The sequence below is a fragment of the Hypanus sabinus genome, chromosome 13 (genome assembly GCF_030144855.1).
Source record: "Hypanus sabinus isolate sHypSab1 chromosome 13, sHypSab1.hap1, whole genome shotgun sequence".
NCBI classification, from domain to species: Eukaryota; Metazoa; Chordata; class Chondrichthyes; order Myliobatiformes; family Dasyatidae; genus Hypanus; species Hypanus sabinus.
In genome coordinates, this window is record NC_082718.1 from 64962657 (window position 1) to 64989892 (window position 27236).

A 27236-nucleotide genomic window follows, 5' to 3' on the forward strand; every position below is an offset into this window, starting at 1 on the left:
GAAGTTGTCAAGAGTATTCTGACAAAACCGCACCAAATGGAAATGTTAACCTTCTTCACTGATTCCGATTTATCTGCTGTGCATTTCCACTGTTCTCAGTTTTTATTTCAGATTTCCATTATCTGGGGTTTCTTGTTTTTTGAGAAATTGTTCAATGTGTGAAGAAATCTAGCCAGTTTGAGAACAAAAGTTGGGTGGAATTAGTTGAGGCTCTCTCCAACAAAGGAATGAAGGACCTTCAAGTTGTTCTGGCAGTGACTGTTGATGTAGAAGTATAAAATATCAATGGTGAAAATGAGACAAATGCAACTGCTGAGCATTTCTAACAATTTCGGTTTTATACAGAAATAGATACATTGTTCATCTCAATTATCTTTGAAATGTTGTTACATGATTATGTTGAGGACAAGGTTTCCTTCTAGTAACACAACTCCTGCACTTGCTCCTATGTTGTGTTATGATACTTGGTAGCATAGTGGTTGGGATAACGCTATAACGCCAGCGATCAGCATTCAGAGGTTAATTCCCATTGCTGCCTGTAAGGAGTTTGTACGTTCTCCCTGTGACCGCGTATGTTTCTTCCGGATGTCCTGGTTTTCTCCCACATTCCAGAGATGTACAGGTTAGGGTAAGTAAATTGTAAGCATGCAATGATGATGCCAGAGCATGGTGACAGTTCTGGGCTGCCCCAGCATTGTATGATTCAATATTTCAATGTACACTGTATGTGACAAATAAAGCTAATCTCTCTCTAATCTCTATGAATGTTTGAGGTCCAGATGTTAGAAAATCATGTTCTAGAATTTAAAAGCTCCTATGTAATGAAATGAGATATAATGGTGCGAATTGTACCATAAACTACAAGGCAAAAACTGAACATTTCTGAGATCCAAAAATTTGAAAACAACTTGAGAATGGGAAGGTAAGGTCTTGTGGGTGTTTTTTTTTCAGCAGTTAAGTATTTCCTCAGTTTCAGACTTTTAACATGAACATGTAATCATTATTTTCCATAGGTATACTTGCCGACAGATCTGATACAGCAACGTCTACGCAAACGCCAACATTCATACAAACAGAATTCTGTAGACCCACTAATTTATTAATGGTGAGTTGCCTTATCAATTGTAAGGAGAAGAATTTGAAAGAAATATGAACAATAAAATATTAACTTTTCCATCCAGATGGCATTCTTTGCCACTCGTATATCCTTTCATTCTTTCTGTGCAGGCTACTTTGGTTTCTTTAAAGTATGTAGATATGTAACTAACAATTCAAACAAAAACAAAACCCAATTTCATTTAGTTGCTATTAGTATTTTCATAAAGGATCTTTATCACTGAATTAATCATATTTCAACTAGGTGCAACAGTTTGGTTGAATATGGACTTTACTTGAAATCCAGTTTTCCATGTGTAGGACATGAATATTCAACTGCTTGAAATATCAGTGTAGTTAATACCTTACAACTGTCAACTTTGGAATAACTCCAATGATAGTGTCAAGCGTTAAAACTACTCTCTGTTTTAGATGCCACCTCAAATTAAACTTGGATGCTTAAGTTTGTTCAGAATCCATTATCATTAAAACTCAAGTGCAAAGTTAAACCTTTAGGTTTCTAGCATTCATGTTCCCAAAGCTGGTATTCTCAACTGTGGCTTGGTGGTCTTATTATTGCATGTATTATTGTATTGCATTATTGGATATGAAGTTCCATTTAAGAGACTTGGGGCTGAATTTTAATGTAAGAGGCTGCATGGTAGATGAGGTGTTAAACAGAGCTTGGATTCTGTTGAGTTCTGCATTTAATTGCTAAATTGTAGTCTGTGTGTAAGCAACTTCCTTGGTGGTGAACAACATTGTTAATCTGAAGACCTTTATAAATCAATAGGAGGAGATTGATGTGTTATAATGTTTAACTTGGACTCCATTGACTCTTCAAACTGTCTGAAACACATCTGTGAAAGCAAGCCCTTAAACTAAGAAGCGAATACATTCAGTGGCCACTTTATTAGGTGTACCTATACACCTGGTCGTTATCGCAAATATCTAATCAGTCAATCATTTGGCAGCAACTCAAAGCATAAAGATATGTAGACATGGTCATCATTATTCAGGCCAAACATTAGAATGTGGAAGAACTATTATCTAAGTAACTTTGACTGTGGATTGATTGTTGTTGCCAGATGGGGTGGTTTGAGTATCTCATGTTATGAAATCCCGTAACGGGATCACTTACCAGCAAAGATAGAGAGGTCCGTTGAAGTCTGATGGTACTATTTTTAAAAGTCTTTATTTATGAAAGGGGCATAAACGTAAGATTAGTACAAACACTCAAATATATGTAGTCACTACTTAATCTAAAAGCGCGGGTCTAATAATAACCATCAATAAGAAACAGCTCGATCGTTTGTCTAGGGGATAAATTAGTGTCCGATGGAAATATAAAAGTCACTCAAATTCCTGCAGGCTTCTGGCTTTCAGCGGGGGCGGGGGGGGCTGGGTTTTCACTTGTTGGAGAGAGAGAGAGAGAGAGAGATTGGTGAGAAAAGAAAAACTTGCCCAGGTCTTTATGAAGCAAATCCGTTGAATCATGGGAGCGGGCTTCTCTGTTGTTAGCTAAAAGCGGTTTCCGTGATTCCAGCCACAGATTCCAGGCCCAGAATCTAACGCACGTGGCTTCCTTCAAAATGGCTTCCCGCTACGACGGGATCGCTATCGTGTCTTCTTGGTGCGTCTGAAGGGGTTGTTCCCCCCAGACCCTCCTTTATACTTCCTCACGGGGTCGCAGGTGTCAATCAGGTTGAGATGATACAATCTCTCTCTCAACCAGCCCACTTTGCCCGAGGGCTTTACACGTGGTCTCCATGAGACAATAGTCAATGTCGCCTTATTTTGCATCCCGGTGGAACGCGGTATTCGGCACGTCTCTCTCTCTCCCATTTCCTGTGTCTATTCGGCACGTCTCTCTCTCCCACTTCCTGGGTCTACTGACCCCCCCTCAACTAGTGCTCTTGCGATTCTCACAAAGGAGGGGGCTGCAGACATAACACCTCCCCTCTTAAAGGTTTTTACCAGCGGTAAAAAAAACAGATTCGTACAGAGTCTTACAGGATTTTTGAATCTAACACAATGCACAAGCTTTTCTTTTCACAGAGTACTACCGTTATACATTCAAGTCAGTATCTAAACAGTTAACGATTACAGTGTCCCTTTCTTTAATATCTTAACATCGTGTACCATACTAAAGTCTTGTAGCATCAGACTTCAATTTAATAACCAGCTATTTTTTTTTCCTTCAGCAACAAAATTAAGGGAGTGTGATCTTATCTTAGGTGCATCTACAAAAGTTTATGTGAATACTAATCGTTTCGGTCGTTTTACTTAACCGGCAGGTCTCCAAAGGGGCTGTCTTTATAATTCACAGGCTTTGGCGCAATCCCGTACAACCTGCTTTGCTGTTTAAAATGGCACCGTCGCCTCTTTTCCGGGGAGTCCCCCCCGTGGGGAACTTGAGCAATTTGGCGTGGTGAACTCCCGCCCGCCTCTTTCATCGGGGTTATTTTATCAACACCATGCCCCAAACTTAGACCATTTTCACCCAATTCTTTAATTTTACCCAGGTGGCTAGCCCTTTTGTCAGGACCCTTCAGGCTATTGGTTTTTAATTCGAACTCTTCTGCAAGTAGCATTTCGAATGCGGCCTCTTCACACCCCATCCTGGCATAACAATAGAGTGGGGGGCCCCGCTATCTCCCAGCTCACTCCGTGAGCGATCTGCCAGGTTTAAAATGTCCTCATTCGACTTGGGAACGACAGACTTTCCGTTTCCTTCAATAATAATCCTCATCCCCCCATTCTTAAATTCTGCATTAACTTTGAACCCACCTTCGAGTACAAACACCGGGGAACTCACACTTCCCACGGTTACCAAGGTTAACCCTTTTTCCACTGAACCAAGTCTATCTCACCCACAAGGACGGCCGCCCCATTCCACTGAATCAAATACCTCAGACTTCTTCTGAGCTCCGTTACCAGGTTCAGCACCACGTGCATCCCCATCTTGGACACACTCAAACGGGACATTGGTCTCTTCCAGGCGTTCAATACCCGTACCCTTTTTAAATCCTAAATTCCCCCGTTTCTCCCAGGTACTCTCTGGGCAACTCCCTTCCGGAGTAAACTCAAACCCGCGGGCTGAAACAACCTCATCTGCCAACCCAGCAGACGTCTTCGAGGTAAGGGTACCCTTTTCGTCTAGGGCTGCCCTCATTTCACTATCGGGAACACCTTTAGAAGTTTCAACTTCCTCAAACAGTTCTGCCAACCCAGACAAATCATCTATGTCCAATCCTGGACCTTTTACCTGCTCTATCGGTTCCGCATCTTTATTTTCTGCCTCTAAGTCCTTTCTCCTCGCTAAAGGCAGATCTACCTCCGCCCCCTTCTCCTCTTTCACTTTACTACTCTTCGTTTTACCACCCTCTAAACCCTCGTGGTACAGGGTCGGTAGAAACGTCTCGGCCAAATCAAAACTGGCCTGATTTAAACTGCTCCTGTTCTCAGCTGCCTTTCTCGACAGGCTGCGAGTGACCGCGCATGCGGGATAGATTTGGGACTCTAGGGGCGGAGCCACCGCACTCGCCGGTCGGTGGGTCGGCATCATGGCTGCCCAAACCTTACCTCCTGCTAAATCGTTACCGAGAAGGACGTCCGCGTCAGTTCTCGGGAATTCTGATGGCGCCCCTATTTCAACTGATCCAGACACCAGCTCACAATCCATAATGACCTCATGTAAAGCCACCATTTCTATTCTTTTGCTGATCCCCTCTACCTTTACCATGCCCGTTTTTCAACCAAATTCTAGTACCTTACTGCTGATCAACGACAGCTCAGCCCCTGTGTCTCTCCAGATTCGTACGGGAACTGGTGTGTCTCCCTCCCTCACAGACACGGTTCCGTGTGACAGACAAGTCTCAGAGCCTTCTCGTACTCTGTCTACCCTGGGCTCTCTGGTTGATTTACTGATTACCACGGCACACCCGATAGGGACTGCGGCTTTCCCTCTTCCTATCTCTTTCCTCGGAGCAAAGCATTGAGATGCAATATGCCCTCCCTGTCCACAATTAAAACAGGTCAAGCCCGGAAACCTCTGGCTGTCTTGCCTTTCCCCCTCAACCTTACCGCTAGCTCCCGGTGGGACCTCTGCCTCACTCGTCGGACTTTCTCGATCGTTCCCACTGTCTCTCTGGGAACTTTTATTCGAGGAAAACTTTGTCTTGTGGGTTAGGGCATATTCATCCGCGAACCTAGCAAATTCTGAAATGAATTTATCCGGCTTCTCATTCAAATACATCCGGATGTCCTCCGAAACACAACCTTTAAATTCCTCAATCAACAGTAACTCCCTGAGACGCCCATAATCCTGGTCCACTTTTTCCGCGGTGCACCAACGGTCCAAGAGCACACCCTTCTCATAGGCAAACTCGGTATACGTCTGATTCCACCCTTTTCGTAAATTTCTGAACTTTTGTCTATATGCTTCAGCTACTAGCTCGTAACCCCGGAGAATGGCCGCCTTGACTTGGTCATATTTCTCTTCCCCTTCCCCCTCCATGGACAATGCCGCATATGCCCGCTGGGCCTTCCCTCTTAACACACTTTGTAACAACGCCACCCACTACTCTTTGGGCCACTTCTGATTCACTGCCACCTTTTCAAAAAGCAAGAAGTAACTATCAACATCCGTCTCCTCGAACAGGGGTACTAACCTCAACGCCCGACTGACATCAAACCGCTCCTCTCGGTCCGACCCCTGACTTCGTTGTTCTAGCCTTAACTTCTTCATCTCCAAGTCATGCTTCCTCTGCTTCTCCTTCTCGGCTGCTTCTAGCTCTTTTAACTTAATTTCATGTTCCCACCTTAATTTTTCCAACTCTAACTGATCTGCCCCACCAGCTGGTACCTTTTCAGGGATATTTTCCAATGCCTCAGCTGTAAACACATTCTTCCCAATGTAATACTCAGTTATTGCCCTTTGCGCCTCCCGCTTTTTCATCGACAGCCTCTCCCCTGTGAGGTTTAACCCCTTTGCCAATGTCATCAAGTCCGATTTGGAGGCCACCTCCAACGCCTCCCGAGTCGGGTTTTCTATAAATTCCCCCACGTCCATCTTTGCTGGTTTCCTGTCTGGCTAGTCGTGTAACCAGATCCAAGTTTTGGACCTACAAGCCTGATTCACTGGCCCTCCAATTTGGTGTCAAATCCTGAGACAAGTACCCCAACTGTTATGAAATCCCATAACAGGATCACTTACCAGCAAAGATAGAGAGGTCCGTTGAAGTCTGATGGTACTATTTTTAAAAGTCTTTATTTATGAAAGGGGCATAAACGTAAGATTAATACAAACACTCAAATATATTTAGTCACTACTTAATCTAAAAGCACGGGTCTAATAATAACCATCAATAAGAAACAGCTCGGTCGTTTGTCTAGGGGATAAATTAGTGTCCGATGGAAATATAAAAGTCACTCAAATTCCTGCAGGCTTCTGGCTTTCGGGGGGGGGGGGGGGTGGGGAGGGGCGCTGGGTTTTCACTTGTTGGAGAGAGAGAGAGATTGGTGAGAAAAGAAAAACTTGCCCAGGTCTTTATGAAGCAAATCCGTTGAATCAGGGGAGCGGGCTTCTCTGTTGTTAGCTAAAAGCGGTTTCCGTGATTCCAGCCACAGACTCCAGGCCCGGAATCTAACGCACGTGGCTTCCTTCAAAATGGCTTCCCGCTACGACGGGATCGCTATCGTGTCTTCTTGGTGCGTCTGAAGGGGTTGTTCCCCCCAGACCCTCCTTTATACTTCCTCACGGGGTCGCAGGTGTCAATCAGGTTGAGATGATGCAATCTCTCTCTCAACCAGCCCACTTTGCCCGAGGGCTTTACACGTGGTCTCCATGAGACAATAGTCAATGTCGCCTTATTTTGCATCCCGGTGGAACGCGGTATTCGGCACGTCTCTCTCTCTCCCATTTCCTGTGTCTATTCGGCACGTCTCTCTCTCCCACTTCCTGGGTCTACTGACCCCACCCCCCTCAACTAGTGCTCTTGTGATTCTCACAAAGGAGGGGGCTGTGGACATAACACTCAGAATCTGCTAATCTCCTGGGATTTTCATGCACGACAGTCTCTAGAGTTTACAGAGAATGGTGCAAAAACCAAAAAAACATCTTGTGAGTGGTAGTTCTGTGGATAGATCATTTAATGAGAAAGGTTAGATATATAAAGAGTAAAAGAAAGGCAAGATCAGACATCAGACATAGAAACATAGAAATCTACAGCACGTTACAGGCCCTTCTGCCCACAATGTTATGCCGACCATGTAACCTACTCTAGAGACTGCCTAGAATTGCCCTAGTGCATTTCCCTCTATTTTTCTAAGCTCCATGTACCTATCTAAGAGACTCTTAAAAGACCCTATTGTATCCGCTTCCACCACTGATGGCAGCAGTGCATTCCACGCACCCACCACTCCTTGTGTGGAAAAACATCTCCTTGGTACCTATTTCTAAACACCTTAAAACTATGTCTCCTCGTGTTAGTCATTTCAGCCCTGAGGTAAAGCTTCTGGCTATCCACACAATCAATGCTCCTCATCTTCTTATATATCTCTATCAGGTCACCTGTCACCCTCAGTCGTTCCAGGAAAAAAGGCCAAGTTCACTCGAACTGTTCTTATAAGGTACACCCTCCAATCCAGGCAACATCCTTGTAAATCTCCTCTAAACTCTCTGTAGTATCCACATCCTTCCTGAAGTGAGGTGACCAGAACTGAACACACTAGAAAACTTGACCACTAGAAAATGATGCTGGAGAGGTATGTAGTAATGGGGAATAAAGAAATGGTGGATGAACTCAATAAGTATTTTGCATCGGTCTTCACTGTGGAAGACACTAGCGGTATGCCAGAAATTTGAGAGTGTCAAGGGGCAGAAGGGAGTGTACTAAGGAGAAGGTGCTTGGGAAGCTGAAAGATCTAAAGGTAGATAAGTCACCTGGACCAGATGGACTATACCCCAGTGTTCTGAAAGAGGAAGAGATTATGCAGATATTAGTAATGATCTTTTAGACATAAAATATAGGACAGGACAGTATAGGAACAGGCCATCGGCCCATAATGTGCTATACCAGCTAAAGAGCAAATCAAAAACACTCTACACCATGTCTGTACACTTCCATCTTCCTTACATCCATGTGCCTATCCAAATGTCTCTTAAAAACCTCTAATGTATTGCCTCTACCACCATATTGACAGAGCATTCCAGGCATCCATGACTCTGAGTAAAAAATAAATAAATACCCCTCCCATCCCCCTTGAACTGTCCCCCTCTCACCTTCAATGCTTGCCCTCTGGTATTAGACATTTCAACTCAGGGAAACAGATACCCTATCCACCCTATCCATGCCTTTCATAATTTTGTAGACCTCTATCAGTTCTTCCTTATGTCTCTGGTGCTCCAGAGAAAGTGATCCAAGTTTATCCAGTCTCTTATGATATCACCTGCTCTCTAAACCTGGCAGCATCTTGGTAATCCTCTTCTACACCCTCTCCAAAGCCTCAACATTCTTCCCATAGTGGGGTGACCAGAACTGTATGCAATACTCCGGATGTGGCCGAACCAGAGTTTTATAAAGTTGCAATGTAACCTTCTGACTTTTGAATTCATTACCTGGACTAAAAATAGCAGGCAATCATAAGCCTTCTTAACCTCCTTATCGACCTGTGTAGGCACTTCCAAGGAGCTATAAACTTGGATCCCAAGATCTTTCTACAGTATTGTTAAGGACTTTGCCCTCACATCTGCTCTTTGGAGGAGCCACACCTCCCATTTATCAGGGTTAAACACCATCTGCCATTTCTTAACCCATATTTGCAACTGATCTATATTGTGCTGTATTATTGCCAGTCTTCTACATTATCCACAACTCTACCAATCCTGGTATCACCACAAATTTAGTAGCCCACCCATCTACATTTTTATCCAAGTCATTTATATACATCACAAACAGCTGAGGTCCCAGCACAGATCCCTGTGGAATTCCTCTAATTACAGACCTCCAGCTCGAATAAGTCCTTTCAACCAGTACCCTCTGTCTTCTATGTATGAGCCAGTTCTGAATCCAAGCAGCCAATTCAATGCAGATCCCATGCATCTTAATCTTCTGGAGTAGCCTCCCATGAGGGACTTTGTCAAAAGCCTTACTAAAATCTATGTAGACTGCACCCACTGCCTACCCTCATCAATCTCTCTCGTCACTTTGTCAAAAAAAATTCAATCAAGTTTGTAAGGCACAATCTGCCATGCATAAAGCCATGCTGGCTCTCCCCAGTTAGGCCATGGGTTTCCAAATGCTCGTATATCCTATCACTATGAATTTTCTCCAGCAATTTTCCTACAACTGACGTGTGACTACCTGTACATAGTTCTCAGGATTTTCCCTTGTTCCCGTTTTAAATAGAGGTACAACATTAGCCGCTTGCCAGTCCTCTGGGACCTTGCCTGTGGCTAGAGAGGACATGAATATACTGATTAAGGGCCCAACAGTCTCTTCTTTTGCTTCCTTCAATGACCTGGGATAAATCCCATCAGGCCCTGGGGACTTATTCATTAGGAGCCCCAACACTTCCTCTTCCTTGACCTTTAAACATCCTCACGTATTTATATACTCAGTACTGATCTCCAGGTCCTCCACATCCTTTGCCTTGGGAAATACTGAACCAAAGTACTCATTAAGTACATTGCTTACATTCTCTGCATCCAAGCAAATGTTCCTCTCATTATCCTTGAATGGCCCTATCCTCTTCCTAGTTAAACCCCTTGCTCTTGATGTATGTACAGAATGCCTTGGGAATCACCTTAGTTCTACTTGCCAAGGACTTTTCATGACCCTTCCTGGCTTTCCTAATTCCCTTCTTTAGTTCTTTTCTGGCTTCTTTCTTGTACTCTGTGCAATTGATCTTTAAACACCCTGCTCATGTCTGATGTGGATTTGCCAGAGAAAAGGTTTTCCCAATTGAGTCTCCTTAGTTCCTGCTTAATGCCCTCGTAATTTGCCCTACTCCAATTTAAAACTCACTCAGAAGGATCATACCTCTCCATGTCGAGAGCTATCCTGAAAGTTAAACAATTATGGTCACTGTTGAGACCCTTCTCTCATTGGACTGTCCATATATTGATTTAAAAAAACCTGCCTGGATACACTTAATAAATTCAGCCAACTAAACCCTTTACACTAAGAAGTTACCAGTTTATATTAGGGAAGTTGAAATCCCTCATGACAACAACCCTATTATTTTCATACATTTCCTTAATCTGATTACATATCTGTTCCTCAATGTCCCAGTGACTATTATGGGGCCTGTAGTACCATTCCATAACCTTCCTTTTCCTGAGTCCCACCCCTTTTACCGCCTCCACTATCTTTTTTAAAACTTGGAAAACCTGGTACATCAATCACTTATTTCTGCCCCTCTTTCAACCAAGTTTCAGTAGTGACAGCCACATCATAGTTCCATTATCGATCCATGCTTGAAGTTCATCACCCTTACCCATAATACTCCTGGCATTAAAATATGCATACTTCTAACTATCCGACTGTTAATTTGATTTTGCCTTTCAGTACTTTCCCTGAAATATACCACCTGCTGTGATCTTTCCCTTACTGACCTGGGGTTCCAGTTCCCTGCTCCCTGCAACGTTAGTTGAAACTCTCCTGAGTAGCATCAGCAAACCTTGCAGCCAGGATATTTTTTTTCTTCAGTCCTGATGAAGGGTCTCGGCCCAAAACATTGACCGTTTATTCTTTTCCATTGATGCTGCCTGGCCTGCTGAGTTTGTCCAACGTTTTGTGTGTGTGACAAGGATACTGGTTCCCCTCCAGTTGAGGTCACCCCTTACCCAGAAAAGGTTCCAATGATCCAAGAACTTGAAACACTGAATCCTGCACCATCTCTGCAGCCACTCATTCATCCATGTTATCACCCCTTTCCTACCTGAACTAGCCTATGGCACAGAGCTTACACCTTGGAGAACTTTCTTTACAGCCTCTTTCCAATATCTTTATACTCTATGAAGGACATCTTCCCCTTTTCTGCCTATGTTATGGGTGTCAATATGCACCACAACCTCTGGTTGACCCCCCCCCCCACCTCAAAAATGTCTTGCACCCATTTCAATAGATCATGGATCCTAGCACCCAGGAGGCAACATACCATCCTGGTGTCTCTTTTGCAGCCTTTCTGTCCCCCTAACTATTCTGTTTCCCTACAACTACTGCACTACCTGACTTTCTCCTTCCCTTCTGAGGCTCAGAGTCAGCACGATGCACCAGCCTGGGTGCTGCAACTGTGATCTGATTGGTCATCCACCCAGCAACTGTCCAAAGAGGGGAAAGGCCACAGGAGAACCCAGCACTGACTTCTTAGTCCCCTTACCTCTCCAGCTGGTCATCCATTTACTGTCTGAAGCCTGTGACCACCTACTCAAAAGTCTTGTCTATAATATCTTCTGCTTCTCGAATTATCCTGAGTAATCCGACCTGCTGTTCCCGGTATTCCATTTTCTCCTGCAATGCTTCAGTCTGCGGCACCGGCACAGAGCCTACTCATCTACAGACCCATGAGCCCTCGGAACCCGGAAAGTGTGCTCGCCTTCTAGGCTTGGGATATCGAAAAGCAGCTGGTTGTGAGCCCCCAGGAGTGTGTCCCACCATTGCAAAGAACCAGAGTTTGAGTGTAATTTCATATCAAGGTCTCTGACAGAACCCCATCTACCTTGATAAGGAAAAAGAGAGACATTAAAGGTAGAAGTTAAACTGTTTCCACGGTTGAGCTCAAATGAGTCACTGTTAAGTGCCATCGTAGCCAAAGTTTCATGTAAAGAGCTAAAAAGGTAAATTACAAACTACCATTTAACTAAGTTACAAATTATGTATTTAAATGAAATACAGAACAAAATTAGAACACTATCTTTTGATTGTAAATAAAACAAAATTAATGCATAATCCTCTTGTATGTAATGAACTACCTTCATACAATGCTATTGATGATTGCATCCTTCAAATCTTCATTTTCATTGTAACATTCAAGATGATTGTCGATACCTCAAATTCTTTATAGTTCCTAAGTTGATGAAGTAGTGAAATAATCTCATTTTCATTCCTGGCTGTTTCTGGCATCGCCAAACCTGAATGATTGAAAAACAGTTCTGAATTGTCTTTCTGGTTATTTCTCACCAACTAACAGTGACAGAAATTTAAAGAGCAAACATGAGGAAATCTGCAGATGCTGGAAATTCAAACAACAACACGCACAAAATGCTGGTAGAACACAGCAGCTAGGCAGCATCTATAGGGGGAAGTGATGTCGATGTTTCGGGCCGAGACCCTTCGTCAGGACTAAGTGAAAGAAAAGATAGTAAGAGATTTGAAAGTAGAGGGGGGAGGGGGAAATGCGAAATGATAGGAGTGGACAGGACGGGGTGGGATGAAGCTAAGAGCTGGAAAGGTGATTGGCAAAAGTGATACAGAGCTGGAGAAGGGAAAGGATCATGGGACGGGAGGCCTCAGGAGAAAGAAAGGAGGGGGCGGTGAGCACCAGAGGGAGATGGAGAACAGGCAAACAACTAAATATGTCAGGGATGGGGTAAGAAGGGGAGGAGGGGCATTAACGGAAGTTAGAGAAGTCAATGTTCATGCCATCAGGTTGGAGGCTACGCAGCCGGTATATAAGGTGTTGTTCCTCCAACCTGAGTTTGGATTCATTTTGACAATAGAGGAGGCCATGGATAGACATATCAGAATGGGAATGGGACGTGGAATTAAAATGTGTGGCCGCTGGGAGATCCTGCTTTTTCTGGCGTTCCGAGTGTAGGTGTTCCACGAAACGGTCTCCCAGACTGCGTTGGGTCTCGCCAATATATAAAAGGCCACACCAGGAGCACCAGACGCAGTATACCACACCAGCCGACTCACAGGTGAAGTGTCGCCTCAGCTGGAAGGACTGTCTGGGGCCCTGAATGGTGGTGAGGGAGGAAGTGTAAGGGCAGGTGTAGCACTTGTTCCATTTACAAGGATAAGTGCAGGAGGGAGATTGGTGGGAAGGGATGGGGGGGACGAGTGGACAAGAGAGTCACGTAGGGAGTGATCCCTGCGAAAAGCAGAAAGAGTGGGGGAGGGAAAAATGTGTTTGGTAGTGGGATCCTGTTGGAGGTGGCGGAAGTTACGGAGAATTATACGTTGGACCTGGAGGCTGGTGGGGTGGTAGGTAAGGACAAGGGGAACCCTATCCCGAATGGGGTGGTGGGTGGATGGGGTGAGGGCAGATGTGCAGGAAATGGGAGAGATGCGTTTGAGAGCAGAGTTGATGGTGGACAAAGGGAAGCTGCTTTGCTTAAAAAAGGAAGACATCTCCTTCGTCCTGGAAAGAAAAGCCTCATCCTGAGAGCAGATGCGGCGGAGATGGAGGAATTGTGAGAAGGGGATAGCCTTTTTGCAAGAGACAGGGTGGGAAGAGGAATAGTCCAGGTAGCTGTGAGAGTCTGTAGGTTTATAGTAGATATCAGAAGATAGGCCGTCTCCAGAGATGGAGACAGAAAGATCAAGAAAGGGGAGGGAGGTGTCGGAAATGGACCAGGTAAATTTGAGGGCAGGGTGAAAGTTGGAGGCAAAGTTAATGAAGTCGACGAGCTCAGCACACGTGCAAGAGGCAGTGCCGATGCAGTCGTCGATGTAGCGAAGGAAAAGAGGGGGATGGATACCGGTATAGCCTTGGAACATGGACTGTTCCACAAAGCCAACCAAAAGGCAGGCATAACTGGGACCCATACGGGTGCCCTTGGCTACACCCTTGGTTTGGAGGAAGTGGGAGGAGCCAAAGGAGAAATTATTGAGAGTAAGAACTAATTCCGCTAGACAGAGGAGAGTGGTGGTAGAGGGGAATTGGTTAGGTCTGGAATCGAAAAAAAACCGAAGAGCTTCGAGACCATCTCAGTGGGGGATGGAGCTATATAGGGACTGGACGTCCATGGTGAAAACAAGACTGAGGGGGCCAGGGGACTTAAAATCACTGAAAAAATTCAAAGCATGAGAAGTGTCACGAACATAGGTGGGAAGAGATTGAACAAGGGGGGGATAAGACAGTGTCAAGGTATGCAGAAATGAGTTCAGTGGGGCAGGAGCAAGCTGAGACAATATGTCTACCTGGACAGGCAGGTTTGTGGATCTTGGGTAGGAGGTAGAAATGGGAAGTGCGACTTGTGGGAACTATGAGTCTGGTGGCAGTGGATGTGAGATCCCCAGAGCTAATAAGGTTGGTGATGGTATTGGAGACAATGGCCTGATGCTCTTTAGTGGGATCCTGATCAAGGGGTAAATAAGAGGTGTTATCAGAGAGTTGTCGCTGTGCCTCAGCCAGGTAGAGGTCAGTATGCCAGACGTCAGTACAACAGCTCCCCCCTTATCAGCAGGTTTTATAGTGAGGTTGGGATTGGTGCGGAGAGCGGAGCGTTCGGAAGGAGTGAGGTTGGAATTGGAACAGGGTGTGGTGAAGTTGAGTCGGCTGGTGTGGTATACTGTGTCCGGTGCTCCTGGTGATGGAGTTGGCTATTGAGCAAAACCTGGAAAGATTGAACTTACCTGCTTTGGAAGAAAAAAATACAGGCTCATCAGCTGTATTATCCCTATTACCCTTTTTATGGAACACCACTGGCTATTCTCCAGTCCTCTGGGGCCTCACCTTTGACTAGAGAGGATACAAAGATCTTTGTCAAGGTCCCAGCAATCTGTCTTGCCTCTTCACTTTGTGTAGATAGATCCTTACTGAATACTTTCTATTGAAGAAAGCCATCCTCCAGTTAAATAGATCTAATTTAAATTGCTCCTTACACCCTCTGTTATTAAATTAACCATTATTACACATTATTCTACAAATGTTCTCTCACTGACAACTGCAACCTCGTTTTTAACCTGAGATAAATCCTATCAGTACCCGGGGACATTCAATTTAATGCTCTTCAAGAGAAGCAACATCATTGTGCTTTTTTTTTCAGAAACATGCATCAGATCAACTTGCTATTGCAAGTGAAATGCTGGAGAAGGCAATGGATAGCATAGCTGCTGCTCGCTCAGCAGCTGTTTCACCTGATGGAAGTCTGTTGATTGACAATAATCTTTTAAAAGTAAGAAATTATATTAATAAACTTGAATGCTGAATTTATCAGGTAAATGAGTTTAGGATGTGTGTAAAAGGAGGCTCCTATGGCTTCTGGATATGCTTTCTGTGTTCAAAGCTATTGTAATGCCATTGATGGATGTGAATTAAAAAAAATTTTAAGGTTTGATTTTAAACTTTTTCACTTGGTATAACTATTAGAGTGGACTCTTCAACATGCCCCATCTTTCTTCCCTGTGGTTTGCAAGCAGGAAAACCAAAGAAGGCATAATGTATAAGGCTGGAGTTGGAATTTTGAAGATATGTTTGTATGTGATAGCCATGGTAGTTTATTGCAGTTCCTTCTGGGTTAAACTTGGGGATTCTAAATCAGAAATTGGAAAAAAATATTGCTGCACCTACATCTTGTTTCTTACTTATTTTTATTGCACTGTTAAATTTATTTTGCTTTGGTTTCTCTAACAGGAATTTAATCAGAAGGCAGCCTGTGAATCAGATCCACAAGAACAAGATGAAATACAAAAAGGAGATTCTTATAGAGCAAGAGCAATGCAGAGTCTTATCATGGATTTGCACCTGGAGCTTTTTAAGGTTTATTACAGAGTGGCATTTAAACTGCTAAAAATAAACCTTGGTTAGTCATCATTGTTTTTGTATCTCTACAAAGCAAGACTTTAGTAGAGCATTATAATTTTGTAGTATTTAAGATTGTACATTAACAAAATATTTTATTTGTGCAATTAGGTTTCATAGAACATAGAATAGTACAACACAGTACAGGCCCTTCAGCCCACAATGTTGTGCCGACCCTTAAACCCTGCCTCCCGTATATCCTCCTTCCACCTTAAATTCCTCCATATACCTGTCTAGTAGTCTCTTAAACTTCACTAGTGTATCTCCCTCCACCACTGACTCAGGCAGTGCATTCCACACACCAACCACTCTCTGAGTAAAAAGCCTTCCTCTAATATCCTGCTTGAACTTCCCTCCCCTTACCTTAAAGCCACGTCCTCTTGTATTGAGCAGTGGTGCCCTGGGGAAGAGGCACTGACTGTCCACTCTATCTATTCCTCTTAATCTGTTGTATACCTCTATCATGTCTCCTCTCATCCTCTTTCTCTCCAAAGAGTAAAGCCTTATCTCCCTTAATCTCTGATCATAATGCATACTCTCTAAACCAGGCAGCATCCTGGTAAATCTCCTCTGTACCCTTTCCAATGCTTCCACATCCTTCCTATAGTGACGTGTCCAGACCTGGACACAGTACTCCAAGTGTGGCCTAACCAGAGTTTTATAGAGCTGTATCATTACCTCATGACTCTTAAACTCTATCCCTCGACTTATGAAAGCTAACACCCCATAAGCTTTCTTATCTACTCTATCTACCTGTGAGGCAACCTTCAGGGATCTGTGGACATGTACTCCCAGATCCCTCTGCTCCTCCACACTGCCAAGTACCCTGCCATTTCCTTTGTACCCTCCCTTGGCATTTTCCTTCCAGTGTACCACCTCACACTTCTCCAGGTTGAACTCCATCTGCCACTTCTCAGCCCATTTCTGCATCCTATTAATGTCTCTTTGCAATCTTTGACAATCCTCTACACTATCTACAACACCACCAACCTTTGTGTTGTCTGCAAACTTGCCAACCCACCTTTCTACCCCCACATCCAGGTTGTTAATAAACATCACGAAAAGTAGGGGTCCCAGAACCAATCCTTGTGGGACACCACTAGTCACAACCTTTCAATCCAAATGTACTCCCTCCACCACGACCCTCTGCTTTCTGCAGGCAAGCCAATTCTGAATCCACCTGGCCAAACTTCCCTGGATGCCATGCCTTCTGACTTTCTGAATAAGCCTACCATGTGGAACCTTGTCAAATGCCTTACTAAAATCCATGTAGAGCCCATCCACTGCACTGCCCTCATCTATATGCCTGGTCACCTCCTCAAAGAAATCTAACAGGCTTGTCAGACACAATCTGCCCTTCACAAAGCCATGCTGACTATCCCTGAGCAGACTATGGTTCTCTAAATGCTCATAGATCCTTTCTTTACGTATCTTTTCCAACAGCTTTCCCACCACAGACGTACGGCTCACTGGTCTATAATTAACTGGACTATTCCTACTACCTTTTTTGAACAAGGGGACAAAATTCACTTCCCTCCAATCCTCCGGTACCATTCCTGTGGACTATGAGGACATAAAGATCCTAACAGAGGCTCAGCAATCTCTTCCCTCGCTTTGTGGAGCAGCCTGGGGAATATTCCATCAGGCTCTGGGGACTTATCTGTCCTAATGTATTTTAACAACTCCAACACCTCCTCTCCCTTAATATCAACATGCTCCAGAACTTCAACCTCACTCATATTGTCCTCACCGTCATCAAGTTCCCTCTCATTGGTGAATACTGAAGAGAAGTATTCATTGAGGACCTCACTCACTTCCACAGCCTCCAGGCACATCTTCCCACCTTTATTTCTAATCAGTCCTTACATTCCTGTCATCCTTTTGCTCTTCACATAATTGACGAATGCCTTGGGGTTTTCCTTTACCCTACTCGCCAAGGCCTTCTCATGTCCCCTTCTTGCTCTCCTCAGCCCCTTCTTAAGCTCCTTTCTTGCTACCCTATATTTCTCAATAGCCCCATCTGATCCTTGCTTCCTAAACCTCATGTATGCTACCTTCTTCCACCTGACTAGATTTTCCACCTCACTTGTCACCCATGGTACCTTCACCCCACCATTCTTTATCTTCTTCACCGGGACAAATTTATCCCTAACATCCTGCAAGAGATCCCTAAACATCGACCACATGTCCATAGTACGTTTCCCTGCAAAAACATCATCCCAGTTCACTCCTGCAAGTTCTAGCCTTATAGCCTCATAATTTGCCCTTCCCCGATTAAAAATTTTCCTGTCCTCTCTGATCCTATCCTTTTCCATGATAATGCTAAAGGCCAGTGAGCAGTGGTCACTGTCCCCCAGATGCTCACCCACTGAGAGATCTGTGACCTGACCCGGTTCGTTACCTAATACTGGATCCAGTATGGCATTCCCCCTAGTCGGCCTGTCAACATACTGTGACAGGAATCTGTCCTGGACACACTTAACAAACTCTGCCCCATCGAAGCCATTGGAACTAATCAGGTGCCAATCAATATTAGGGAAGTTAATGTCACCCATGATAACAACCCTGTTATTTTTGCACCCTTCCAAAATCTGCCTCCCGATCTGCTCCTCGGTATCTCTGCTGCTACCAGGGGGCCTATAGAATACTCCCAATAGAGTAACTGCTCCCTTCCTGGTCCTGACTTCCACCCATACTGACTCAAAAGAGGATCCAGCTACATTACCCACCCTTTCTGTAGCTATAATAGTATCCCTGACCAGTAATGCCACCCCTCCTCGCCCTTCCCCCCCCCCCATCCCTTTTAAAACACTGAAATCCAGGAATATTGAGAATCCATTCCTGCCCTGGTGCCAGCCAAGTCTCTGTTATGGCCACTGCATCATAATTCCATGTATGTATCCAAGCTCTCAGTTCATCACCTTAATGTTTCCCTTAATGTTTTCTTGCAGCTCTTGTAATTGTTCGCTAAGATAGTTTTTTCGGGTCTAAAAAGGCTCTATGTAGAAGTACAGTTGTTGCACAATGACACCCTTGTCCTTCCTCTTTCTATCTGTATCTTGCATGTCAACAGACGGCTTTTCAGTTTAAATTCAGGAAAATTCCTGTTCTCAATACATTTAATCTTATTTTCGTTTTCATCTCTCAGCTTATTTTATCAGCTTGTTTCTCACGAATTATTCATTTGCTTTCATTTGCTTCATTAAATTTTCAACTGTTTTCATTCATGGAGTTCTTGGATTAGTTGATACAGTTTTATTTCCCCCTTATGGGAATTGTACACAGCCAGCACCTGAACTGTCTCTTGAAAGGTCATCCATTGTTCCATTAGAGTTTGACCTGCTATGTTTTGATTCCATTTCACCTTGGGCAGATCCTTTGTTACCCTGTCGACGTCCTCCTCCAATTAAGCAGTTGCAATTTAAATTGCACTTTACATCCTTTATTATTAAGTTAAACTTTATGATACAATAGGTGTGTTCTCTCACTGACAACTGGGCTACCTCATTCCCCAGTATTATGTTTAGTAACTCCAAAACACAAAACTAATCAAAAGAAAAACACAAGAGAACTGGGAAAAACACGTCCACTTCCTTCTTACTTACTTTACCTTACACACATGCTTATGACATGGTGGCGTAATGCTGTATGCCTTTCATGTGCTTTTAGATATAACCTGTAATGAATTATGTGAACAAACAAAGAATGCTTAATTAAACAAAATATTTAGAATTTTACTCAAATATTACTGAAAAATTAATTACTCAGCACCCTGAAACAGCCCCTGTCATGCTGTGCTCCTCACTGGGTGCAAACAAATTGGTCACCTTCTTGAGCAGAATACCTCTCTGAAGTTTGAATGCAGTGATAAAGTGACATTTGACAGCAATAATCTGTGGCATGTATCATCTGTGTGACCACACACAGGGCAGTCTCTGCAGCAGGTAGAATCACGCAGATCGGTGTGTTTTGACTGATATTCCTCTATACCTTTTCCTATCCATGTCTCTGTCCAAATGTCCTTTAAATATTGTAATTGTACATGTTTCTGCCACTTCTCTGGCAGCTTATCCAATAAACCCAACAACCTGTGTGTGAAAAAAGTTGCCTCTCAGGTCTCTTTTAAATCTATCCCCTTGCCTTAAATCTGTACCTTGTAGTTTTAAGCTACCCCTCCCTGAGAAAAGACCTGAAAAATGAGTGGCATGGTAGTGTAGCGGTTTGCATAATGTTATTGCAGAACCATTGGCCCAGGTTCAATTCTGCTGCTGTCCGTAAGTCGCCCCGTGACTGCATGGGTTTCCTTTTTGTGTACATCCCAGAAGCAGGCCCATTGGGTCCGCACTATCATAAAATGCCAATTTTACACTAGAGTCATAAAATCATAGAAAAGCACAGCACAGAAACATGCCCTTTGTCCCACCTAGTTCATGCTGAACCATTTAAACTGCCTATTTCCATTGACCTGTACCGGAACCATAGCCCTCCATAACCCTACTATCCATGTACCTATCCAACCTTCTCTTAAATGTTGCAATCGAGCTCGCATGCACCACTTCTTCCACAATCTTCACCCTCTAGTGAAGAAGTTTCCCCCTAAGTTCCTCTTAAACTTTTTACCTTTCACCCTTAACCCATGATCTCTAGTTGTCGTCCCACCTAACCTCAGTGGAAAAAGCTTGCTTGTATTTATCCTGTCTATATTTCTCATGATTTTGTATACCCCTATCAAATCTCCTCTCAATGAATAAAGTCCTAACCTATTCAATTTTTCCTTATAATTCAGGTCCTCTAGACCTGGCAACATCCTTGTAAATTTTCTCTGTACTCTTTCAACCTTATTTACCTCTTTCCTGCTGGTAAGTAACCAAAACTGCACACAATACCCAAAATTAGGTTTTATACAACTTCAACATAACATCCCATCCCCTGTACTCAGTACTTTGATTTATGAAGGCCAAAGTGCCAAAGGTTTTCTTTATGACCCTATTTACCTGCAACTTCACTTTTAATTAATTATAGACCTGTATTCCCAGATCCCTTTGTTTTACTACACATCTCAGTGCTCTACTGCTCACTGTGTAAGACCTACTCTGGTGTCCTACCAAAGTGCAATACCTCATTAAATTTCACCTACCATTTTTCAGCCCATTTTTCCAGCTGGTCCAGATCATGCTACAATCTATGATCGTCTTCCTTGCTATTCATTACACTCCCAGTCTTGGTGTCATCATCTAATCTAATGTTATTCCTATTTTTTATTCCCTTTATATTCTGTTCAACGCCGCAGATTCTATCACTCACATACTCTCTTGGAGTGTTACAGTGTCTAGTTAAACTACCAGCTGCATATTTTAGGGATGCGTGAGGAAATTGGAGCATCCAGAGGAAATCTATGCAGTTACAGGAAAAATATACAAACTCCATACTGACAGCACCCGAGTTAGAATTGAACCTGGGGCTCTGGTGCTGTGAGGCAATGGCTCTATCAGCTGTGTCACAGTGCTGCCAAAGACTAGTTGTCATTCTGGATGTCATTCTTTGTAATTATTGCTGAAATAAGAGATTGATCTTTTATATGAGGAAAGAGAATGGTGAAAGCAGAGAAGTAAATTAATTTGTATTGAAAATGGTGTGACAGTCACCAGCATTAATGAGAATTGGTAAATTAGTGGGATAATTAATTGCTAATCAGTGGTTAATACTCTCCATTCTAACTTTTCCCTTGTTGTCTATTGAAGATTTACTGAATTCCAAAAGTGGTGATCAGGGAACCAGTAGTACTGGATCAACAGGTAAGTCCAAGCAAATTCATATGTAGAAATCAATAAGTGCAATTTAAGGTATTGTGATGATGAAAGTATAGCAAAACTGAATAAGACTTAAGAAAAATTATTAGTGGATAGCACTTTTTCATTAGTTTTTATTATGTAGTGTCAGATCTCAGTAATTTTTGATTCCTGGATTCCTTTAGGAGTTCAGGAATGAGCAAGAAACTTGCTCAAAAAACAACTGATTCCAACAGTAAGCACTCAGGTGGTCATGTTTATAATTCTGAAGTGTATTGTAATTGATTTTTCATGATAATTTATTTTGAATTTTAAACAAGAAACAAAGCATATGAGGAGATGAGAAGCAAAGCAGATTCAGTGAAGAGATGGCACTTTTGAAAAATCTATTAGCTTTATGATCCAAATAACAGAAATTCCTTAGATAAGAATAAACCAATCAACTGTTGCATAATCATAGCATGTGGCAAGCTAACACTTCGCCAATGAAAAAGTATATGTAACTGCTTTACCGCCTTCTGCCAGTAAGTGGGGACAAATCACCACATACTGTAGAAAAATACATGATACAAATTGTTATAATACTAATTATGTTATTCTTTTACTGACACAATTAAAACTATGATCTTATTCTTGCATTATTTCAACCAATATCTTGCAAAAAGTATTAAAAAAAAAACTGATTCCAACAGTAGGCACCCAGCTGGTCATTTTTATAATTCTGGTGTATTATAATTTTGGTAGAGATTTTGAGGAAAGTAAACTAAATACAGTTGCTTAAAAAGGCACCATTGCCATCATCTTCACTACCCTTGGATGCAGGTCATAAGCCACTGGGATGTGTCAGCTTTCGGTTCCACTAACTTTTCCAATGGGTGTGCAATGTTGTTGTTGTGTGCTGCATTAGAAGAAGAAATAGAAGCAAGATGAAGCCATTCAACCCTCTTCTCTGCACTGCCATTCAAAAGATTAGGCTAATCCAATATTGCCTTCACTACTTTTACACACTCTCCCTTTACCCTCGATCCTATTATAATTCAGAAGTTGAGCAAGGAGATTGTGGGCTCATTGCTGTAATTGTGGTGGTGCCCAGGTTCTTTTCACCGAGGATTACAAAGACCTGTGGTCAGACTTGATAGTGATCTGGGGTTGGATCAAGTCTGAGATGCAGAAGAGGCATGGACTGGGCTGGAGTTCAGCTGTAGTCAAGGTCAGGTTTGGAATTTGGGCTGTGGAGTAATTGGTGGTTGGGGCAGGTGGTTGATTGCGGCCTGGGGGTGTGAACAACATTGAGGGCATTGTCCATGAAGAATAAAAGGTAAGTAAAACATTTATCTTGTCGGGATTCCTGATTGAACTGTGGTACCATAGCCTATAGTTCCCAACAAAATGCTATGTGGTGTGTGATGCCTGGTCAATGGCATAATTGGACACATGTTTGTAAGGGAAATCACAACAGACATGTGTGAGCATTACTCACACTAAGACATGTCTGAATAAATTTCCAGAGATTTATGTAATTACATAGAATGGGCATTATGATATTTCACTTCATGATCAGCCACTTTTTAATTGCTTGGTGCTGAATGATAATCGTGAAGGGCATTGACAGAATAGCTAGACAGAAACTCCTCCCATTGATGGAATAATAAAGAACTAAGGGATGTAAAGTGAAGATATTTGGCAACAGTATCAGATGAAATGAAAGCAGTCTTTTTTAATCAGTCAATACATAGTATCTGGAATAAACTTCTGAAATAGTAGTGAAAGTGAATACAACTTTGCAGAAAACATCGAAAACATCCAGGATATCTGGAAGCAATTTTAAAGGCACGGATCAATAAAGTATCTATCTATCGATCCATTATACATCCCAAAGAGGAAGAAGTATTCTGAAGGAAAGATGACACAACTGTGGCTAACAAGAGAGGTCAAAGCCAACATTAAAGCCAAAGAGAGGGCATGCAATAAAGCAATAATTTGTGGGAAGTTAGAGGAAGGGAAAGCTTTTAAAAACTAACAGAAGGCAACTAAAAAGGTCATTAAGAAGTTACAGATGGAATATGAAAGTAAGGGAGCCAATAATATTAAAGAGCATACCAAAGGTTTCTTCAGATGCATAAAGTGTAAAAGAGAGGTGAGAATAGATATTGGACCACTGAAAAATGATGCAGAGAGGTAGTAATGGGGAACAATGAAATGGTGGATGAACTGAGTATGTATTTTGCATCGGTCTTCACTGTGGAAGACACTAGCAGTATGGTGGAAGTTCAAGAGTGTCGGGGGCAGAAGTGTGTGAAGTTATCATAACTAGAGAGAAGGTCTTTGGGAAGCTGAAAGGTCTGAAGGGAGATAAGTCACCTGGACCAGATGGTGTACACACCAGTCTTCTGAAAGAGGTGGCTGAAGAGTCTGGAGGCATTAGTAATGATCTTCCAAGAATCATTAGATTCTGCAATGGTTCTGGAAGACTGGAAAATTCCAAATGTCATTTCACTCTTCAAGAAGTGAAAGAGACAGCAGAAAGGAAACTATAGGCCAGTTGGTCTGACCTTATTGGTTGGGAAGATGTTAGAATCAATTATTAAGAATGAGGTCTCAGAGCACTTGGAGGTTCATGATAAAATAGGCCGTAGTCAGCATAATTTCCTCAAGGGAAGGTCTTGCCTGACAAATCTGTTTGAATTCTCTGAAGAAATAACAAGCAGGATAGACAAAGGAGAATTGCTTGATGTTCTGTACTTGGATTTTCTGAAGGCCTTTGACAAGGTCCACACATGAATCTGCTTAACAAGCTGCAAGCCTTTGGTCTTACAAGAAAGATTCGAGCACGGATTAAACAGTTATATGTCAATGATTTGGATGATGGAATTGATGGCTTTGTAGCAAAGTTTGTAGACAAATATGAAGATAGGTGGAGGGGAAGGTATTTTTGAGGAAGTAGAAGGACAGGTTAGGAGAATTGGCAAAGAAATGGCAGATGGAATACAATGTCAGGAAGTGTATGGTCATGCACTTTGGTAGAAAAAATGAAAGTGTCTACTATTTTCTAAACGGAGTGAAAATAAGGATAACTGGGGTGTAAAGGGACTTGGTTATCCTTGTGCAGGATTCCCTAAAGGTTAATTTGCAGTTTGAGTCTGTGGTGAGGAAGACAAATGTAATGTTAGAATTCATTTCAAGAGGACTAGAATATGAAAACAAGCATGTGATGTTTGTTGAGACTTTATAAAGCCTCACTTGGAGTATTGTGAACAGTTTTGGACCCTATATCTAAGAAAGCATGTGCTGAAATTGGAGAGGTTTCAAACGAGGTTCATGAAAATGATTCCAGGATTGAATGGCTTCTCATATGAAGAGCGTTTGATGGCTCTGGGCCTATATTTGCTGGAACTCAGAAGAATGAGGGGTGACCTCATTGAAGCCTATCAAATAGTGAAAAGCCTTGATAGAGTGGATGTGGAGAGGGTGTTTCCTATGGTGGGAGAGTGTCAGACTTGAGGACACAGCTTCTGGTCTTTAAGGCAGAGGTTTATAAATTCTTGATTGTTCAGGGCATGAAGAAATACAGGGAAAAGGCAAGAGATTGGGGCTGAGAGGAAGATTGTATCAGCCATGATGAAATGGAGGAGCAGACTCGATGGGCCAAATGACCTAATTTTGCTCCTATATCTTATGGTCGTATGGAAACAGAGTTAGTTTCAGGTTGAAGGATCTGTTTTCATTTTGGATTCCAGCATCTATAGTGTGGGAATCTAGCACAGTCTCAGAATAGAGGGACATCCATCTAGAACAGAGATGAGGCAAAATTTCTTGAGCTAGAGGGTGGTGACTCTGTAGAATTCATTGCCACAGGTGGCTGTGCAGCCCAAGTCATTGGATATATTTTTGGCAGAGGTTGATTAATCAGGGTATCAAAGGTTATGCCTCCGAGAGGACCACAACCTTGTTATAGGGTTTGAAGGCTTTGTCCCTTAATGACCCATAGAGCTACGTTGGCTGGAGTCAGGGCTTTCAGCTTTGGCTCTTGATAGGGTCACCCATGCCAAACAGGTCAAAGGGTAGAGGCCAGACTAAGAGTGGTCCACTGATCCTCCAGGTTTGGGGGTTCAGCTCAGGATGAACAACCCTCTGATAAAGCAAAATTGTTACGAAAACAGCAATGAAGATTGCTTCTACATGTGAGTGCGATGGTATTCCTGAGTCTCCACCCAGGACTTGCATGACTGACATTAGTGAACTCCAAGCAGAAGCTTCTGATATGTTGAAGGAAGCCCTGAACACCCCCCAGAGCTTTCATTGTTGCCCTAAGCACCAGCAGCATAATGGGCAGAAATAAGTCAAAATTTATGGGGAGCAGGCAGGAGAATGGGGTCGAGAGGGATAATAAATCAGCCATAGTGGTATGGCAGAGCAGACTCAATAGGCTGAATGGCCTAATTCTGCTCCAATGTCTTATAGTCTTACCTGCAGCTTCTATAATTTTCAGAATTTATAGAAAGTTGAGTAAGTCTCTGAAAGGAAAAGATTTCCACCTCTGTTAGGAGAAGGCTGGAAAGCAGATTATAATTGGATTTTTTTTTCTAAAGCAGGGGTTCCCAACCTAGTGAATGTTAGGGGCCCGTGGCATAAAATGGTTGGGATCCCTTGTCTAAATGGTTGGACTGAACAGACTGAATGGTTTGCTCTGTGATGTGGTTTTTATTTTTGTCCAATCAGAAGCAGACATCATTAAGAAGGTGAAGAAGAACAAAGTGTTGAAGGCACTATTTCTAATACAAAAAGTGTTGTCGTTACATAGTAAAGAAGATGACTATGCCTTGCAAAAAAGTCTTTTTGAGGTAATTGCTGCTCACATACAGAAAGAGTTCTTTATTAATGTTACGGTATTCACAGACCTTTATAACATTCTTGTCTTGTCTTGTCCATACTGCACCAACCGCTACCACTGGGCTATAAACATGCAGGAGCAGTGTGTAGTTAAGTGCCTTGCTCGAGGACACACATGCTGCCTTGGCTGACGCTCGAACTTACGACCTTCAGATCGCCAGCCCAAAGCCTTAACCACTTGGCCACGCACCAACATGCAATTCAAAATATATGATTCCTCTGTTCCTCCATTAAGGTCTTCGCAACTTAGTTATTTTTAATCTTTTCATTGATGGAGTGTGGGCAATTTGATACCTTATACAATGTGTCATAATTATGTCTACCTATCTTTTTATGTTCTACACATTCCAATCTTATTTTATCTTTACTACCAAATACTTTTATATGCACACCCAATATAAACTCACTTATTTATCATGTCCTGTATCATTTAGCACAGTCTAATCTCACTCTGTCCTCACTCTTCACATCCTTCACATTGTCTCATAGATTTATAGAGCACCACAACACAGAAACAGTCCCTTTGTCCCATCTAGTCAATGCTAAACTGTTATTCTGCCTTGTCCCATGGAACCACACCTGGACCATAGCCCTCCATATTACTCCACCATAACTTTATTGTAAGCTTTGGGAAAACTCTGTTCATGTGCATAATATAATCCTATGCCAACATGCAATGTATTGCCAGTGGGTGTTCATATGCCCAAA

The 27236-nt window shown here is 42.8% G+C and overlaps 1 protein-coding gene across 1 annotated transcript in view; it reads left to right on the plus strand.

Moving 5' to 3' along the window:
• The window catches only part of LOC132403954 (cilia- and flagella-associated protein 54-like), a 460583-nt gene that overhangs the window by 115098 nt on the left and 318249 nt on the right, over positions 1 to 27236 (plus strand). Inside the window, exons 16-20 of the mRNA XM_059987831.1 lie at positions 1014 to 1105; positions 15095 to 15223; positions 15682 to 15850; positions 21591 to 21644; positions 26358 to 26479. Of these exons, the coding sequence (XP_059843814.1) occupies positions 1014 to 1105; positions 15095 to 15223; positions 15682 to 15850; positions 21591 to 21644; positions 26358 to 26479 (566 nt within the window). The remainder of the gene's footprint in view (positions 1 to 1013; positions 1106 to 15094; positions 15224 to 15681; positions 15851 to 21590; positions 21645 to 26357; positions 26480 to 27236) is intronic.